General features: G+C 40.5%; 2 protein-coding genes across 2 annotated transcripts; one reads left to right on the forward strand and one right to left on the reverse strand.

Annotated features, from left to right (window-relative positions):
* Positions 1-3,500: 3,500 nt before the first annotated feature.
* On the forward strand, positions 3,501-15,814 carry LOC308409257 (calcium-binding protein 2-like; the record flags this gene model as incomplete). The annotated part of the gene is made up of 7 exons (XM_080901868.1): positions 3,501-3,581; positions 4,130-4,390; positions 13,651-13,681; positions 13,835-13,969; positions 14,108-14,217; positions 15,342-15,489; positions 15,576-15,814. 7 exons carry the CDS (start codon positions 3,501-3,503, stop codon positions 15,599-15,601), a joined length of 792 nt encoding a protein of 263 aa, XP_080757994.1. The 3' UTR covers positions 15,602-15,814.
* A 2,042-nt stretch (positions 15,815-17,856) lies between these two features.
* crybb1l1 (crystallin, beta B1, like 1) lies at positions 17,857-19,650 on the reverse strand. Its single transcript, XM_080900895.1, has 6 exons — positions 19,627-19,650; positions 19,341-19,438; positions 19,116-19,234; positions 18,903-19,035; positions 18,663-18,805; positions 17,857-18,574 (listed from the first exon to the last, which is right to left on the reverse strand). Exons 2-6 carry the CDS (start codon positions 19,431-19,433, stop codon positions 18,403-18,405), a joined length of 660 nt encoding a protein of 219 aa, XP_080757021.1. The 5' UTR covers positions 19,434-19,438; positions 19,627-19,650; the 3' UTR covers positions 17,857-18,402.
* Between the last annotated feature and the right edge of the window lie 83 nt (positions 19,651-19,733).

Here is a 19,733-nt window from a genome sequence, read left to right on the forward strand (position 1 = left end):
GGTAAAACATAAACTTAAATATCAAGAACTATCCACAGACTGTATAGGAAAGATGGTTGTCATCTGAAGGTGCCGGTATGAATGTGAGTCCGTTGCTTTTAAGAAGTGATGTGTTATAATGTGTAACTTTAAACACTGCCACTGAAATACAGTGCTGTGCAAAAGTCTTGAGCCACCCCTTGATTGTTTATATTTTTCTAGGAATTTGGGAATTTAATGAAGAAGAAGGAAAAACCAAGTTTATACAGTTCTAACAAGATTGAAAGTCAACTTATGTCATAAAAATCTTTATTTTCTAACACAGCCTGAACTGTAGTAGGCCAGCCTTGTTGTAATTTCTTAGTATTCAAAGTAGTATTCAGGAATAGTTCTCCAGGCTTCGTGAAGGACATTCAGAGCTCTTCTTCGGATGTTGACTGGATTTTTGTGTTGTTCTCTGTTGGGATGATCCCACACTGCTTCAGTTATATGCAGGTCAAGATGGGACTGCATGGTCGAACAAAATCTGACGTCTTCTGACTTTTCCATGTTTATCGTTCCATCAATTTTCACAAGATCTCTGAAACCTGAAAACCACGACAGAGCCAACGATGTGCTTTATGGGTGGCTGTAAACCAGGACGACAATTAATTTGACCAAGGGGCACCATGAGAAACTGGGACTGTTGTGGAGGGCTGCACCAGTGCAAAAGTACAGTTTCTCATGTGACCCACTTGGTAAAATGTTGCAGAAGTGTTCATGTCTGCTATAGATATTTACTGTTACCCTGCTCTCCTGATCTCCTCCGTACATATTGCTAACAATCATTTGAAGGTCCAGAAGCATCTCTCTGGTCCTGTGTCATCTGCATCTACAGTTCATCTGCTGTAGATGGTTTTTTGGCCCAATTTTCTCAATGTGTTTAAGGACAGTGATTCAAGCTTTTACACAGTGTTACATTCTTCAGTATTACATTATGATAAAAAAAAAAACGAACACTGAAACTTCAAAACATTAAAGCAAGGATGAAAACTCACTGGAGAAGAAAGCTAAATGAAATAAAAGTGAATGAATAAAAAGACAGTCAATAGTTTCTGATATAAAAACCTTTGTGGACTTTATTGTGATTATTTCTTTGTTGCTGATGATGCGTCAGAGAGATTTCATTTAACATGTATCACAATATAACACAACAACCCTCAACCAGTGGAAACAAACGTCATTTTTGACACAAGCTCAACAAAAGCTGAACATTTGAGTCACAACATTGTGTTAATCAGTTGATTACCTGTATCCTACCCGTGGTTGAGTTTGGTGTTTACCTGTCACAGATACGCTCTGTGTTCTTCTTTCACTCTGCAGTTAAGCAAGGTTAATGAGTCCTCTCCTGCCAGTTGAGCAATTCGGTAATCTGTGACTACCATTACGACCAAATAAGTAATGAGAATTAGTCTGACCTGAATAAAACGTACCTGTTCTGCCTGTTTAATCTCTGTGTGTCATCTGCATACATTACTCACACACTGCGGGACTGACCTGTCAGGGCTACGTACAGCCTTCAGTCGAACCCTTCTCTTCTCTAACTGTTCTGATCTGTAATTAGATATTATTACAGGCTGATCGACACGCAGTAACACAAGCCTTCACGTCTACATTATTGCTCAGCTGGCCCTCCCACTGCCATTCATCACATCTTTGAGTTTCTTTAAGGTCAGATAAGCCTGAGATGAAAGAAAATGAACAAACACACACACACACACACACACACACACATTTTTTTCCCTAACCTCTAATTTCTCTTTCCATCTCGTCCATTCATTCTTCATCTTTCCTCGATCAGATGACGGGTCTGTTCCCAAAATATGAGCCGCTATTTTTAACCCTCAGTCGTGTAACTTGGCTTTTCTGTAATGGATCTCTTTTCTGCCTCCACTCAAGAATTTGTCTCTCCATCTTATCAATAATCAATGAGGAGAGGGGCTAAAGAAAGACAGCCGAAAGACAGGGTTAAGATGATTAATGGAAACCTCATTAGGAACTGGAGAGAAGTGAAGCTATACATTATCAGCGCGTCTGGAGAACGCACACTATCGGAGGTTAACTGGAGATGCGAGGGGCAGAGCGGCGATGGAGGGAGCTTTCAGGGGAGGCAGTTAGGAACAAAATGAGGGGGGGGGGGGGGGGGGGGGGGAGTGAGATGCATCATCAGCTCAAAGCTGCTAGTGAAATGGACGGGGTTCATTGATGGGTTTTATTTATAGAAAGATGATGCTTTTAGTGGAATTAGTTGCTTTAGAACACCAAAAGGCTATGGAGTTGTTTCTAGCGAGCTGAAAAGCACAACATTACATGCTTATGAGAACATTCGTGTCTAAAAATAGGGGTCAGTGGTTACATGTTCACCTGTGCATGCACGTGTGTGGGCTCAGCCATGCTTGGTGGATGAGATTATGCGTGCAGGTTTCCCTGAGGTGATGTGTTATTGCTCACTGAAAGCCTTTCATCATCGTATGGCTGCTGAGGTTGGTTTTTTTTTGTTTGTTTTTTTGCAACTCTTCATCTCTTTCTATCTCTCACTGTTTCTAAATGAATAGCTGACCTGGGCACTGCAGAAAAACATCCAATTTGTTTTACAACAAAGGCTTCAAATGTGACAAGGGGATTGAGGGCAGATAGATTGGGAGAAAGAGACGAGAAGAAGGAGAAGCACAGGGAGCGACGAGGATTATTGTCAGGGGGAAATGATGGTGATAAGAAAGAGAAAAAGATGGGGGAAGAAGGATTCTGGGAAAAAGATTGAGATAAGATGGGAAAAGATGAGTGTAAACGACCGGGAAAACACGAGAGAATAACGAGATTACGGGAATTATAGGGAAGGAAAGGCAGGTTTTTATAAAGCCTGTGTTTGAGGTAGAGAACCCGGCAGAGAGGAGGGAAGTTTACCTGTGATGAAGGGGAAAAGGTGGAAAAAGGGGAGGAAGAGAAGGAGAGAGAGAGGTCAACGCACTACAGGTAGAAAACGCGAGGGAGCTAAAGTTCGGGAGGTATAGAGTGTCACCTAAATTATCTGGAGATAGCAAGTGGGGGCAGAGGTGCTGGAACTCAATCCCGGAGCCAAGACAGCAGCTGATGATAAAAACCTCCTCACCTGAGAGAGATGGACAGAAGCTTGATGAAACTCTGAGGAAAAGAACTGGAGGAAATACTTGGAAGGAAAGGAGGAAGCAGGAGAACATTTGAGCCGTAGCATTTTAACTCCTTTTGTGTTTCCCGGGACAAAGAGACAGCTGCAATCACTGCGTGAAGGGGACTGAATTTTTAACACATTTTTCAGAGTTTAAGAAAAGAAATCGGTCCAAGCTGACTTTTTTTTGTGGTGGGAGGGGGAGTTTTATTACACTTAAGACATAAAGAGCTAGAGCAGAGGAGAGGAGAGCAGGGGAGAGGGAAGCGAGAGGGGGAGGGAGGGGGAGGGCGAGCGACGAAGAGAGAGAGTGTGTGTGTTAGCCCGTGACACCGAGATGTTCATGATCATTCGAGAGCCGGCACCCGGGGGAGCCGCTGGAGCGATGAGCGCGCCACCAGAGAGGAGCGCAAAACAGGTGAGTGGGTGCAGATAGATATATATATAATTGTGTCTGTGTATGTGTGTGTGTGTGTGCATCCTTACATGCTGTGTGCCTATATCACATTTTATATTGTGCATGCTGAAGTTTTGTTTTGCCGAAAGAATGATAAGAGTCATTGATACAAAAGATGAACTGTTGATTTCTTGTGGAAAACACATGTTACCCATATGTGACAACTTATTAAAGTTTTAAAACAAACTGGATTACTGTAAATGGGTTAAAGGATTTCTATGTAATAGGTTAAAAATGATCTTTTTAAAAAGATTTTTATAATGCATGCATTTCATAACATTTCGACTTCTGCAAGTTGTGTATTGTTCTTATTTTGGCATCTTCCTTACAAAGTATGTTCATGTCACATCTTCCTAGAGCAAATGTTATAAACTAAACATCTCACGTTTCAGGCAGTGAGCGCTGTGGCACTGTATTTCATCTACAGTCTCAGTAGTATCGGTCATGCTTTATATTGATATAAGTTTGAGTGCACTGTTCTACTCTCCTCCACCCCTGCCTTCCCACAGGTGCAGGCTGCTATCAAGAAGAAGGTGGAGAAGCAAAAGAAGCGAACCAACGACCAGGGCGGGGGTGGCGGAGACGCTCAAGCTGCTGCTCGCAATCAAAAATCCAAATTACCCCCGATGACGGCAGCAGAGGCGGGTGAGGACAGCGAAGCGCTGGAGGAACAGCTGGAGGAGTTGATGGAGGGACCGTGGAGGAGAGAGAAGGAGAAGGAAGAGGAGCCCGTCGACCTGCTGCCCATAGTGGACTCGGTGTTTGGACAGGTAGGAGTGTGTATGTGTGTGAAGCTCATCTGTTTCATACTCTGCAGTGGACGTGTATGTGTGCGTTCTTGTATGTATGTCTGACACTTTTGTTACCGTGTGTGTGTGTGTGTGTGTGTGTGTGTGTTAGAGTGTGTGTGAGTGAATAAATGTGTGTGCATGTGCATCAAGTTCTCTGGCTGATTGAATGTCTGGCTTCACAGAAACCCTAAGCCTAAGCCTTCACTTCAAATTTAAAGGGTGGCTGTGGTCCAGCTTTTGTAAAGTAGCGGTCTCTCTCGCAGCCCTGCTCTCTTTGATCTGGCAGTTCAGAAAGACACAAAGCTAAATTCACAACGGCAAGGTGAACATTAACCATTTTGCCTTGTAGTTTAACCCTCGTGGAAAAAGCCAGAGCTGCAAAGCGCAATGAGTAGAAGGATGATAGCGTGAGTTTGAGAGGATTTAAGCTCTACTTTGGGAAACATTACCAAAGTGTAATCCGTAATAGATACCAGTAAAGTCAGCCAGAGATCTGATGGACACCCTATCGCTGCAGCCATTCTATCAGCTCCATATCGCATCACATCCCATCAATCACATGCTAAGAGGTGACACATGACACGGCACGATAGGCCACACCATTACAGCGCTGTAACCCGAGGGCCAGACGCGTGGGCTCACGGTGTGAGACAGCGGTTTGTGTGTGAAAATAAAATCAGAAGGGATTACACCGAAGTTAAATCCCTACCCGCTTCCTGCTGCTGATTTCAAGCATGGCTTGTGAGTCAGTCAGTATTTTCTTTTTTTCTTGACATGTAGAAAGAGTCATGTCCACCTGATCGCGTCAGCAAACTCTGAGGAGGGTGACGATGAGTGGGGCTGAGGTTAGAAACAGGAAAGCAATGTAAAAAAAAAAAAAAAAAGTGATGTCAGTGGTGATGCAAGTGATCCAAATTAAGAGAGAGCAGCAAGTGAGTGGGAGAAAGCAGCCAGCAAAGTCGGAGAGAAGAGAAGCTTGAGTACTCAAGTGCAACAATATGTAATATAGCCTCAGATCACACTTGCTTACATAAAATAACCTGAAATTTTAACACCAGTGTTGAAGGAGCAGCTTTAAGAGCTGTGAGTGAGTGCACCATCGGGCCCTTGGTCACATGAATGTGATCTTGGTCAGAAACTGAATTTCTAAATGAATTATGTGAACAAACCCCAAGTAAGAGTAATTTCCCCCTCACTAACCGAATAACAACTATCCATCAACACGACGATATGTTCAACATGAATTTGATAACAATACATGAAAGCATCTGCTTATAAAAGCATGCCTAAAATATGCAAATGGTTGCAGAAAGTTGCTCTGCATGCAGCGCAGCACAAATTGAACGTTAACTGACGTTTAACCTGCCGGCGTTCTAGTATGAAGTTCATGTGATGTAATCCAGCCCATGTGAGAACAAAGCAGGTGACAGTCCAATGATTTCATGTGAGCGAGTGAGGACCATGTGCACACGGTGCAGCATCCTCACTTTAAACCAAACATTTCCTGCACTATGAATGCGTCTGAAGCATGAATTGTATATAAAAGATGGTTACACCATAGTAATAGTTAGTGAAGTCACATTTTTGAAACTTTGACTTCATCATTATCATCCTGTCAGCTTTTTTTAAAGCTAGCCACCACATGGGAAGGGTGAATCACAAACGAAGGGACACGGCATTCTGTGACAACGAGCACACACCGCTTTATTGACATTGATGTTTTGGCTCTAATAAGAAACATCATGCACTTGAACTTTCCAAGTGAGATGATAAACTCATCAGAAAGTTTTCACTGAGGGCACAGACCAAGCGAGCTGCAGGTTTTATCGTCTAAACTTACAATGCTGTTGACTTCATTTTGGAACCAAAGCAGTCTCCCTCTGCTGGCCATTAGAAATGAGGCAGGCTTAATAGACTTCTGCACTGGCCTCTATTTTAGACAGTCTTAAGTCTTAAGGGAGCTCTACAACTATACTTCCTTCCTTCCTTTTTTCATCCCTTCCTTCCTTCTATCCATTCTTCCTTCCCTCCTTTCTTCACTTTCTGTCTGTTCTGTCTCTTCTAGTGTGTCCCGGTGTCTCGACAGCTCTCATTTCTGGAAACCTGCTGATGTACACCTGACACCAGATCACACTCACATCAGAGATCAAGAGTATGTTGAGTCCAAAACAAAAGACAGAGTCACGTTACCTGAGTATGGCACATCTCTATCATACACACAGCACACACGCACATATGTGTGTGTGTGCGTGTGTGTGTGTGTGTGTGTGTGTGTGTGTGTGTGTGTGTGTGTGTGTGTGTGTGTGTGCGCCCACTTCTCAAGACCATCTCATTTACGTGATTAATTATAACCATCAGTAAGAGAGACCCAACCTGGTAGTTAATCAGATTTAATGGTGTCTTCAGTTGCAATTACTGGTGTTAAGTTTTGTTTCAATGTGCAGCCAATAGAGTGAATCATGCTGGAGCTCACAGAAAGAAGTGATTAATCTGCTAATATTATGTGCTGAAAAGCTGATACTCATATTTATCTATTAAATGAATGTATGTAAGTTTGAAGGTTGAATTGTATATACTCTACTCAAGGTTTGTACTAATTTGTACTAATACTAATAGTCTGTACAAGGTTGGTACTTTCGGAAATATGTTTTCCATCTCAGACAGCTAAAAATGTAAAACTTAGAAATGACAGTTAATTATTAATTTATTGCAAATTAATTTTGATTTGTAGGTACAAATCAAAAATACAGAAAGTCTTGCACTGAAAGCTTTGCAAGAAAAATCACAGCACATCTGCACTATAAAGTGATGCTTGGGCTCCAGTTAGAGGAGTTGCAGCAGTGCTTGAAAGTTAGTGAACCCTTTAAAAGTTTGAATATTTCTGCATATTTATTTAATTAAAACTCAGTAGATCTTTGCACAGTTGAATGAGGTAAATGAAGAACATGATATATGTGTTTATCAGACTTCTGATACCGACTGTCCACATGTCCTCACAGATGTGTAAAACTGGATCTTTCAATTAAAAAATAAATGACGTCTAATATTTTTGTCACATTTTATTATTTTGACTTATTAAGGAGCCAAATCACAACAACAACCACCTAAAGGTGCATTATATTATAAAGGAAAAGACCCTATAATCGATTAAAAAAAACAACAACAATCAGACGACCTCCTTTAAGCAAACACTTAGCTAAAGTGGGAAGAAAAACTCCCTTTTTTGTTGTTTTTTCCCTGTAGAACCCAGAACAACTGGTGTGTTTTTTTAAGATATATTATATATTATAAGAACCACTGCACAGAAACGTGTATAAAACACGCAACTGTGTTAAACAGTTTTCATGTGACCACCACTTTGATGAAAAGCTTTACATCCCAAACATCTCCTGTAGTGACTCCCTCATGTACCTTTGTAAAATAAAATAATCAGTTTCTATCAAATCACATGAAAGCTCTTTGAGAGAAGTGATCTATCTTCATGCCACAAAAGCGTTCTTAAGCTGCAAACTCGTTAATTCCAGTGTTGGCATTCCGTGTTTATCAATCACAATAAGAGTCTTATTGCAGAAAAAAAAGGAAAACTAGAAATCTAGATTTCCATTTCTAATATATGACTGCTTAATCTGCCTAAAGTATCTCCTAAAAAATAAACAAGCAAATAAAAAGTTGGTACTCTCCCAGACATCCACTGCTGCAGCTGGCAAGTGATACTGATGTTAGACCGGTCCTAAGGTGGCCTCTAGTGGTCACTGGAGCTTATTGCAATAGACAACGCATGCATGCAGAGTTGCCATTAGTTTTAGCTAATGAGTTTAAGAACTCTCTCTGCACACACTGATTGTGCTCTAGTGTTCTATGTTCATGTTTTCTTGTTGCTGACTGAGAGTAGTATTTCATTCAACTGTACGCTTGTAGATGTATCCACTGCTGTTTCTATAATTTTCTCCACCCCACACTGTATGTATCAATTAGGGCAACTAATAGCTAATAATAAACTGCTAACTGGGTGTATGATTTAGTACGGAAAAGTACAAGAGAGACAAATTTGGAGAATGAACAGCAAGAGCCAAAACTGGATGAGTTAAATCTACCTCCTGCAGTGTTTTACACACACACACACACACACACACACACACACACACACACACACACACACACACACACACCCTATGAATCTCTTTTTCCTGATCCTTAGTCGTCATCCTAAAATCTAAAATTAAAAGAGTCCCCACAATGTGACTAAACAGAAAGATGAGTGACACACACAGACGCACACACACACGAGCCGTATGGATGCACTGTAGTAAGCAGCATGCCAAATCTGCTTTTGGAGAGATTTGCCGGCAGATGCTTTGTAAAAGCTCAGATGACCACTTAGCATTGCTCTCATAACCTCCACTTGAGATTTTAACTTTATGCCATTATAACTGACAGCTCAGCCAAAGTAGTCCATGGATGTAAGAGCTGAAGTTCAAATTGAAGTTCATTGTGCTTTTCAGTTCGACGTGAGCTGACGCACTTGAACGCCACCAGGGTCTCACTGTGAGTTGCATAAGCTGTCATTTTGTGAAGCATTACAGCTCACTTGTTGTATTTTTCCATTGGTTTCTAATTTAATTACCACATAATTGAAAAACACATCTAATACTTGTTGGAAAATACTTCACAAATCACAGCTAAGTCAACTTCTTATATTTTTCAAAAACGCAAACACTCAGTTTTTCTTTTGTTACTTTAGCAGGTTTCATTTTTTCACTTTCACATTTTACATTTGGTACACTTTGTACACTTTGTACCCATTTTTGTGATCTTTGGGGCCCATGAACTGAGTGTCACAGGGACCCTTAATAGCTTGGACATGTTTTAAACATACATGACAAAGCAATGAAAACGTACATGTTATGTTTTGCATTAGCCCTCATGCTACATGTACAAATGACCACTGATAGAAGGGGATCACACTCTAAAACATCATAAATAAATCATAAATATAAAATAATAATAAATAACAACAAATGTAATAAATAAAGATTCTTTTATTGTTGTAAATAAAATGCAGAGGACATGCAGAGGGTTGGTGAGATAGAGGAGGATGCTAGGGACAGAGTGAGATGGAGGCAGATGATCCACTGTGGTGATGCCTAAAGGGAGAAGCCAAAAGAAGAACATCATATAGAAGCACCTTTTGCATTTATTGCATGTGTTGAATGCCACATGTTTGACATACATTGTTTTATCCGGTGACTGTGGAGGTCATTTAAGTATAGTGAACTCTGCCACATTCAAGAAATGACGAGTGGGTATTACATCAACAAGGCAATTTGCCCCAGAGCACTGAACTCGCTGGATATTTTCTCTTTGTTGGATCATTCTCTGTAAACTCTAGAAATGGTTGTGTGGGAAAATCCAAAAACCCCAATACGTCAGCACCAACAACCATACCACATTCCAAGTCACTAACATCACCTTTCTTCCTCATTCCAATGCTCAGTTTGAATTTCATCAGGTCGCCTCGACCATCTCTGCATGCCTAAACCTATTGAGTTGATGCCATGTGATTGGCTGATTAAATGTTGTGTTAATGAGAAGCTGAAACCGTGTGCCTAATAAAGAGGCCAGTGAGCGTACACTGTCCAGTTTGTCCCAGCCTGACGTTGATATTAGGTAACAGCTATAGCACTCCTACTGGCAACAAGAGGTCAACCTGATGTGACAAACATCATCATATTTACATTCATTTTACATCATGTGTTCTTTAATACCACATAGTGCACACATGCAGTGATATGTAATCCACAAAAAGTCCAAGCCTTAAGACATCTAAAGTAATAAAACCCTCTGGTGTTCTTCACCTCTGATATTCATCTTTAGCCAAGAATTTGTTTTATATCTTGTTTTTAATATTTATGGTTTCAAATAGTGCATGCTCTATTTCCAGGCCAAGTTAAAATATTTAGATTCTTGTTTATCCACATGAGAAAAGTATGTCTGTTTCCGTTTCTTCCTTTGAATGTCTTTAATGTATTCTCTTCCCTTTTTTCTCTCTCTATCACCCTTTCCTCTTTAATCTGAAAGGGCATGGATTAATCCCGCTCCGTTCGTGTCCTCTTAATTCTCCCTTTAAAACTCTTCACACTGTAGATGAAGTCATTTGAATGCTCGTGCAACATGTTGACATGAGACAGAGAGAGAGAAAGGGGGGAGGGAAGACCGAGTGACAGAGAGGAATGAGGGGGGGATTAAAAGCACCGCGTGAAGAGCCGAGAGTGATGCTGTTTCTGTGGAGTGACACATAAGCGAGCTGTGTTCAGTGCGCTCCACTTCTGCTCAGTCATCCAGTTTGTTTTTGTTTTGGGAAGATCATTTGGTAACGTGTTCAGTTTGGTTTGGGTCAGTGGAGATGACCATGAATGGATGAGGGCCGTTCCTCTTTTTCCATCTCTGTTTTATCCAATATGATGACTATTAACCAGAATGGGAAACTCAGAGGGATTTTTTAGCTTGTGAGCTTGAACTTGACTTTAGAAGTCCACAGAAGAAGAGCGCAGGGAAATAGGAACATAGAAAAGTGACAGGGGAGGTCTGGTAATGGGGAACAAACCATCTCTGAACGATAAAATGAAGAAGGTAAGTGTACTTTATCTCCTCTTTGTTAGATTCGAACTCACTGCAGCTTAATCCTCTTGCTTGCACTCGCTGACTGAAGCTTTTTGCCTCCGTGACAACCGCAGCTTTCTTTGGATGTTGTCTCACTGTATCATTTTAACGATTGCATGTAAATTAAGAAAACAGGAAAAAATATATTGTCGAAATTCTAACGCTTTCCTTTTTTTTTCCACCAGTGAAACTGTTTCCTTTTATGGTAGTTACAGGAAAGCTTAGTATACAGACTGCATCACTTAAAGTGCTATTTAAGGACACACTGTTTGTGTGCAGAAAATCGAAACGTGCAAATTAAAGAGATCAAAATAATAGATTAAAGTAAGACTAGATTAAAATTTTAAAACATATAAATTAATTTTACAAAAATGTATATTCTTTGTATTTGGATCTGTATTTATTTGTCCTTTTTATTTACTGTCCACACTTGTTTTAGAAAATAAGTTTTTGTTCATTTATTCCTTATTTTTTAATTATCCTCCATTTAATAATTAAAATTAATTTGTCATACTTTTTTCAAGATTATTTATGCATTTTAAAGGATAAATAAATACAAAATCCATATATATATATATATATATATATATATATATATATATATATATATATATATATATGATGAGCTTATCAATGCTTGCATTTATTTTAATAGTGATTTTAGATCCATGATTGCCATATTTTTTTATTTAGCTTTTTTTTTACTGTTACTTGTAATGTTCACTGCTTCCTACTATTGTAGCCGTGTTACTTACTGACGTGTAGTTAAGCTGTCAGTCTTTACACTAGAGAATTAGCAAACTCACATCAGCTAGTTTCAGCAGCTTGAAGCTGCAGCAGCAGGATTGAGACTTATAGATTATTTTCAAATCAAACTGGTTTCTCACAGTGAGGACTGAGGCTGATGAGGGCCTCCTGCAATAATGAGCAGCTGTATCTATCCTATAGTTCTGGCTTATTGCCTTTCCAACGTTTGACTGTAGAAAAGCAGGGGTCTTACTTTGCCTCTGAAAAGATATTGACTTGCTTGATCAGTCGCACATTTGGTGTGACGGACAGTAAGTTTGGTGGTTTAACACCCTGATCTGCTTCCAAAGCGGGTGATACACTGGCGCTTCCATCGTAAGGTGAGGGCAATGAGCCAGCAGCTGGAGGGAGATGAGGATTTGGATGTAGAGGATAAACCGTTCAAGGAGTCCCTCGGTGCGCTGGTGAAGAACTGCAACATGCTGCACAACATCGTGGGCCCGGCCTGCATCTTCCTTAAACAGGGCTTTGCTAGGACGCTCGTATGTAACAGGAAGTCACAGAAGTGTGCACACTGTGTCCTACCACAGCCAAAGTGCAACTTTTTCCACTTGTGTCGATTCATTTTCATCCCCACATCGTGGCTGACCCTCCTGCTCTTTACCAGCTGTGTCATCCCCCCCTGCATTAGTGGCTCAGGTCAGACAATTAAAATCCCCAGGCAACGGGCAAGCTTAAAGGGGTCAATCACTGAGAGATCATTGGAAAATCATTGACTGGCCTTGTGGAGCTTGTACGTGCCCTTGGTAAAGAAAGGATGCAGGCCTTTGTGTGAACTGTGAAACAATCACACTGATGACCTGTGGCCTTTGCTTCACTTCATATAGGTGAAGACAAAAATAAAATAAAATAATGGTCTAAACCTTTTTAGTGGATGTTTTTTTAATTGGATTAGGAGAAATAATAGACTGCCCAAACAGGGGCAACTGGAATAGAAAACTTCACATCAAAGTGGAAGTGCAACACTTCTGGGAACGCTTGGGGATTCTTGCTGGAAGGAATGCTAGCCACAACGTTGCTTTGCTCTACTTTTATTGTCAGGATTTCTTTTACTGTGTGAAAATGAGAATTTGATCAAAACAAATGCAATCAAATAATAATTCGGGTTACACACACAAGCTTGAGTAATGTATATATTTAGTGTACGGACACATACATCCGGACAGTGGACATATTCCTAAAACTAAACCTCTGACATGTCCTAGTCTCTAGATGTTTGCAGCCTGGCATCCTCCAAAAAGTAATCTGGGTACTCACTGTAATCTATGGTGCAGGAATCCCTGCATACAATAATCAGATATACGGTTTAATCCATGTAGATGCCCTGGAGCTTTCTATCTAATGCAGCTTAGGGATCATTTTCAGCATTTCATTGATGTGCAACACCCTGGAGTTAAAAGAACATAAATATCATTGTGATTCATAGTTCTCAAAAAATGAATCTTTGTCCAAAAACATTGGCCAGACGTCAAGACGCTAATTATACATAACAAAAAATATTTAACATTTCCTCTCATTATTCATCTTTTCTGTTTTGTTTCACTTGGTGCTTCTGTTTTTCATCTGTGCTCTGTCTAGCATCACGTGTTAAGTGACACAAGCTGTATGTCTGTGTGCTTAGATTGTGCTCCTCAATGCCTGCGTTTACTTTTTATTGTCTTATTGCCAAACAAACATTGTGAATATTTTCAGTATGAATGTTTGCAAGGTGAGGGGAAATCTATAACTGTGTGAAACATGAAGCTAATATGTGAAAACTTTCCCCACGGCAGGACAGAGAGCTGCGGCCAGAGGAGATCGAAGGTGAGGTGATTTATCCGCTTTTTTTAGCTGTACATGCGTTTGATATGATACCCGCCTTACCAGTAATAACACGTGTTTTGCGTGTGTGTGTGTGTGTGTGTGTGTGTGTGTGTGTGTGTGTGTGTGTGTGTGTGTGTGTGTGTGTCTTACCAGAGCTCCGTGAGGCATTTGTGGAGTTTGATAAGAATAAAGATGGCTACATCAGTCACAAAGACCTGGGCGAGTGTATGAGGACTATGGGATACATGCCCACAGAGATGGAGCTCATTGAACTGAGCCAGCAGATCTGTGAGTGCAGCAACAGCCTAAAATACACGAGACAGCAGAACAGAGTGGAAATAGATGGCAACCGTGTGTGTGTGTGTGTGTGTGTGTGTGTGTGTGTGTGTGTGTGTGTGTGTGTGTGTGTGTGTGTGTGTGTTTCAGGTGGCGGTAAAGTGGACTTTGAGGACTTTGTAGAGCTGATGGGACCCAAGATGCTGGCAGAGACAGCTGACATGATCGGAGTCAAAGAATTGCGAGACGCATTCAAAGAGGTCAAGAGACATGCTGTCATTTACAACATAAAGACCTAAACATAAATTTAATTGTAGTGACTTTATTAACAGCAGCATTGGATTGTAGCATGTGACTTTGCTGCTATGAAAATATCAGTTGTGGGGGAGGCCTGTAAATCAGAATCCATTGGGAACGATAAACAAATAAGACTAAGCATAACCCTTCAAATATAAAAGAAGAAATAGAAGCACGCAGGAGTTTCTGGAATGAAACTTGGATAAAAATAATCATTTATTACTGTGCAGTTTGTTTATGGAACAAGTCAAGCTCATTTCTCCTTTGCAGACCTTCATTATGGGTTCAAATAGACAGGCCGATCTTTGTAACCATAAGTGGGAGGTAGGCTTTTTTCACAGCAGATATTGTGACATTTCATAGCAGAAAAATCACAGGTATGCATAGTTTAATGATGGCTGGATTCACTCAGGTTAGACGTTTCAGGATCCTGGCATTGTGCATGCTCACTCACTGGAATAGCAAACAGAGCCACTTCATTTTTACCTTTGAATAGTATACTGTATGTTAATGTGCATCAATTTACCAGATACATTAGATGTCAGCATGTCAGTTCATAGCAAAAATATTAAACGTCACCTTATGTCCCAGGGCAGGTCACATAAAACATAAAACAATAAGCAAAAACATACAGATACACAACACAAACCAACAAAAACAAACACATCTGTGTTTAATGACACCTTCATTTTTCCTGCTATAGAAGGCCAAACAGGTCCGAAATACTAAAATATATTCACATATAAAGAAATGAGAGCTATGAAGGTTAGGCTACAGCAAATGAATCCAAAAAGAAACACAGTAAGTGCAAAACAAACGTCTGAGAGGAAAGAAACCTTCACTGTTTTTAGTTGTCATTTGACCTTTCAGGGCAGTTTTCTCATCATGTTAGTGGCCGACAAACCTACAACAATGCATGAGGAATATTTCTGTTAAAAATGAAGATTTCCTAGATTATAAAACTTTAATATTTTGTGTAATTAAAGTCACAAATGCATGAGCAAAACACAATAAATATAATAAGTAAATAATTGAAGAATATTCATAATTGTGCTTAAAAGGACTGTTTCTTTCTGTCTGTATCCAGTTTGACTCTAATGGTGATGGCCAGATCAGTTTAACGGAGCTGCGTGAGGCCATGAAGAAGCTGATGGGAGAACAAGTGACTAACAGAGAGATCAACGAGATCCTCAAAGACGCTGACCTGAACGGAGATGGCCTGGTGGACTTTGAAGGTGTGGGAAGGCCTTGATGGGATCAGTTGACTGATCGTGTTTATCCTCCTCTGTTTCTCTCTCACTTCTTTTCTCGTCTCTTTCAGAGTTTGTGCGAATGATGTCCCGCTGACCAGTCCACGTGTCAGACAGACATTACGCAACTGCTGGCTAAGCATCACACTACTCTGTAGTGGACATCCTTCATTTGCTCTTAAGAGCATGCATCTCAAATTATATTTTTGTATTAAAAAGTAATGAAACAAAAAAACTGTTGTAGCTAACAAAGACTGCACATGTACGAATTTAAAGGTATAATATGTACAGTAGATAAATATGTCAAACATATCAGCAGCTTCACATTTACCATTTTCAGTTTTTTAGATGTATTTTTATATGAGTGTTTGTTCTTCGAGTGTAAAAGCTTGTTTGTAAAATCATAGACCTGTTTTTAATTAATAAAACATATATAAAATGGACAAATTGTTCAATTATTATGACCTGATACATAATTAAAGACCCAGACTAGTTTGATGGACAATGAAGTACTAGAAGGACCAACTGCTACACATAAGGAGGATGACATGGATATAATATATTTTTAAACTGATCAACTTTTCTATATTTGTATTCATTAGTAATCTACATAACCAATCTTTAAGGAAATTAAGGTAATAAACAAAGATACACTGAGCTCTAAAATCTGCCGTGCTGTAAAGCATTTGGATTGCGGCTGATGGCAGCTATTACATGTTGTTTATGCCAAATTCTGAACATTCAAATGTTTCAGTAGACTCATCACACAGCTGACTGGTGTGGCACCTGGTGTGGTCTTCTGTTGCTGATGGCTGATTGCCCAGATATGCTCTTTTGTTGTCCTCAGGTCAAAAATGACCCGTAGGCGAATGGCAAACAAGTATATGGGAATCCCGAGGACAACACAAGGGTTAAGCGAGTTACTGTTGTCTTTCCTTCTAACCCGAAGCACTCTGGTCAGCCTCCTCTGACCTCTGGCATCAACAAGAGATTTTTTTTCCCAATGAACTGCTGCTCCCTGGATCTTTCCTGTTCTTTGAAGCATTTTCTGTAAACCCTAGAGACAGTTGTGTGGGAAAATCCCAGCAGATCAGCAGTTTCTGAAACACTCAGATCAGCCCGTCTGGCACCAACAACCAACAACCGTGCCACATTCAAAGTCACTTAAATCAGCTTTCATCCTCATTCTGATGCTCGGTTTAAACTTCAGCACATCGTCCTGACCATGTCTACAGGCATAAATACATTAAGTTGCTGCCATGTGATTGGCTAGTTCAATATTTGAACTAAAAGCAGTTGAACATTATATTTTAATTTCAACATTTAAATTTTTTATTGAATTTTATGCTTGGCGAGGTTAGAATTAACTAAAAACTAAAACTAGATGTAGAAAAAAACATTTTTTTAAATTAAAATATGAATAAATATAAAAATTTGGGGAAAAATTAAAACTAACTAAAACACTTTTGTTAACTTGAAAAGCTAAAATTTAGTTAAAATAGAGAAACGATCCTTAGTTTCAGTATTTCTTAGTCACTGATGGACGCATTTATTGAGACTCCGGAGGTCTACTAAACTGCTTTCAAAAAGTTCTGCATTTTTATTGTAATACCTTTGGTCTTTTTCCTGAATCCTGCCTCTGACATATGCCCTGCAACTAAAAAGACTAAAATTAATGCTGAAAATACTAAATAAACAATTAAAAAAACAATTAAAACTAAGCATTTTCAATAAAAAATAAACCAAAACAAGAAAATCCACTCTAGAAACTGAGTTAAAAACAAAAACTCAAAACGAAATAAAATTAATAACTACGTAGAAAATACAAAACTAGAAAATAAAAAACTGTGATAACTCTGGTAGATTCATCGCTATTAAGATGTTTTGGTTTGGGGGGTTTTACAATATATAAAAGAAGTTTAAAGGAAATGAGTTTGTGTTTTATGTTCAATTCAAAACAGAAATTTCGATGGGACCTCTTGTTATGCAGAGCCTGTGCACAATGCAGCAGTCACATGATCAGAATCACATGTCTGAAACTGCTCTGCTTCCCAACTGACTCTTTTTCTATGCAACACAAAGCATTGTGCCACTGGGAGGTTTTTAAAGCTGAGTATGCAAAGGTTTAACAAACCCAAACCAGAAACAACATCAGTGTTTATTCAATGAATTTTTAACAACCATATGTTGACACTGAAAACTGTGATCGCACAGAAGAAACACTGGCTCGCATTATTAAAATAAAGAAAAAAAAATATTTTTAGTGTCCGGCTGTCCACATTTTTATCCATTTTTTAAATGATGTGTTATTGATTTATATTAATTTAAGTGATTTCTATGTAATAAGTAACAACAACGACGTCTTTGAAATCAAGATTTTCCTTTTTATTGAAAACTTGGCCAGGATTCTGTACAGCAGAGAGGGTGTGCAATGCACAGGGGCAGGAAGACGAGGGAGCAGGGGGCTCTAAGGACTCAGTTTCCCATGGTGCATCATACCCTGAGCTGAGAATCGTGTATGTAAAACAGTAAGAGACACTCCGTTCCCTCTACTGTGTCTCAGAGGTCTGTGGAGGGGAATGAAGCGAGGGACTAAAAATAAAAATAAAAGAAGAAAAGGGAGGAAAGCAAAGCTCAGCCCACAGGGGAGAAAGAGAAAAGTAGAAACAGAGAGGAATGGAGGGTGGTCTGATGGTTTTGTGGTCCAGCTGGCCCTTCCACTGAGGTGTTTTCTCCAGTCAGGGGCAGACATAGATCCTCACCCTTCCCCTCACTGCATTAGATCAAAGACCTTCTTAAGGTACTAAGGTAAAGGCCTCAGACGTCTCTCCCCCTTTCCCGCTTCCTCCGCCCCTCTCCCTCACCTCCGCTTTTTCTCTTTCTCTCCTTCCCTGAGCCTCACTTGCTGGCCATGGTGTAGCAGCCCTGTTGGTGCCACTGCATGTCACGGATACGCCTCACAGACTGGAACTGAGGATGGCGGGCGCCATATTCATTGAAGTGCCTGTATTCGCCCTTCTCCAGCAGGTACTGGCTGCCACGGTATCCAGGGAACTGGTATCCCACAAAGCTGGGAAAAAAAGATGAAACATGTCAATTTATTTGTTTTTATGGCCTTTAAATTTGGTATTTAAGCTCCACTGATGGTTGACACTCACGTTCCACAGCTGACAATGATGCTGCCCACTCTGTCGGTGAAGCCATAGGAGAACAGGCTGGGGACGTCATCGTCCATGATCTCCATCTTGCGGCCCTTGAACTCTCCAACCTCATACAGGCAGATCTTGTGCTTCTCGGGGTCCTGGCACATGGGAAAATAGAGGGAGACAGAGGTTTTATTTAGAGGGGAGTCTAAAGAGGAAAAAAAGTGACGTTTTAAAGAAATAGAAGATTTTTACCATTCTGACGGGCCTGAAGGACAGCAGGTAATCGTTCTTCTGGCAGTTGCTCCAGGAGTCCCAGCGGGGATACTCTCCCTTCTCCAGGATGTACATCTCACCGCAGAAGTTCATCTGCTCGAAGCCCACGAAGCTGCGGACGAGGAAGCGTCATGAAGCAACCAATCTAAATCTTAGATGCACAAACACAAGTGTATTTCATTTGACACTTACGGTCCACATTCAACACGCAGGGAGCGCACGCGGTCCATGCCCATCTCACACACATTCATGCACTCATTGCTGATTTCGATCATGCGACCCTGGAAGTTCTCCTGGTCGAACACGTACATCTGGAGGAAAGTAATACGTCAGAACAACATCAGTAAGGGTCTGTGATGTGAATTTTTTCAGCGTAGCCACTGTTATCTGTATCTGAAACAGGAGAGAACCACCCACCTTGTAGGACATCATTCCCATCTCAGACTTCTTGCTCTGGGCAGCCTTTCCGTCAGTCTGGGAGGAAGTCTTGGATTTATCTCCGCTGGACATGATTACTGAGTGGAAAGAGAAACGGAAGAAATAGGGAGAGGTTGTTTATTCGTGTGATAAGTGCAGCCTTTCGTATTGCCACGAGATTGTTGAGGAACTCAAATGAATTAAAGGTAAAGGAAAGCTTAAACCTAATCTATGCCCTTTCCGCTTGCTGCTGGACCTCCTGCTGGCGTGTGAGCGTGTACCTTACCTGTGTGTGCGATGCCTGTGCCGAGCCTCACTCAGAGTGTGTGTGGCTCGGAGTGCGCCCCTCGCTTTTATACGCTGGCGCACATAGGAGAGGGATTATGGGAAGAG

This window comes from Rhamphochromis sp. 'chilingali' (assembly GCF_963969265.1).
Source record: "Rhamphochromis sp. 'chilingali' genome assembly, chromosome: 13".
In the NCBI taxonomy this organism is placed as follows: domain Eukaryota; kingdom Metazoa; phylum Chordata; class Actinopteri; order Cichliformes; family Cichlidae; genus Rhamphochromis; species Rhamphochromis sp. 'chilingali'.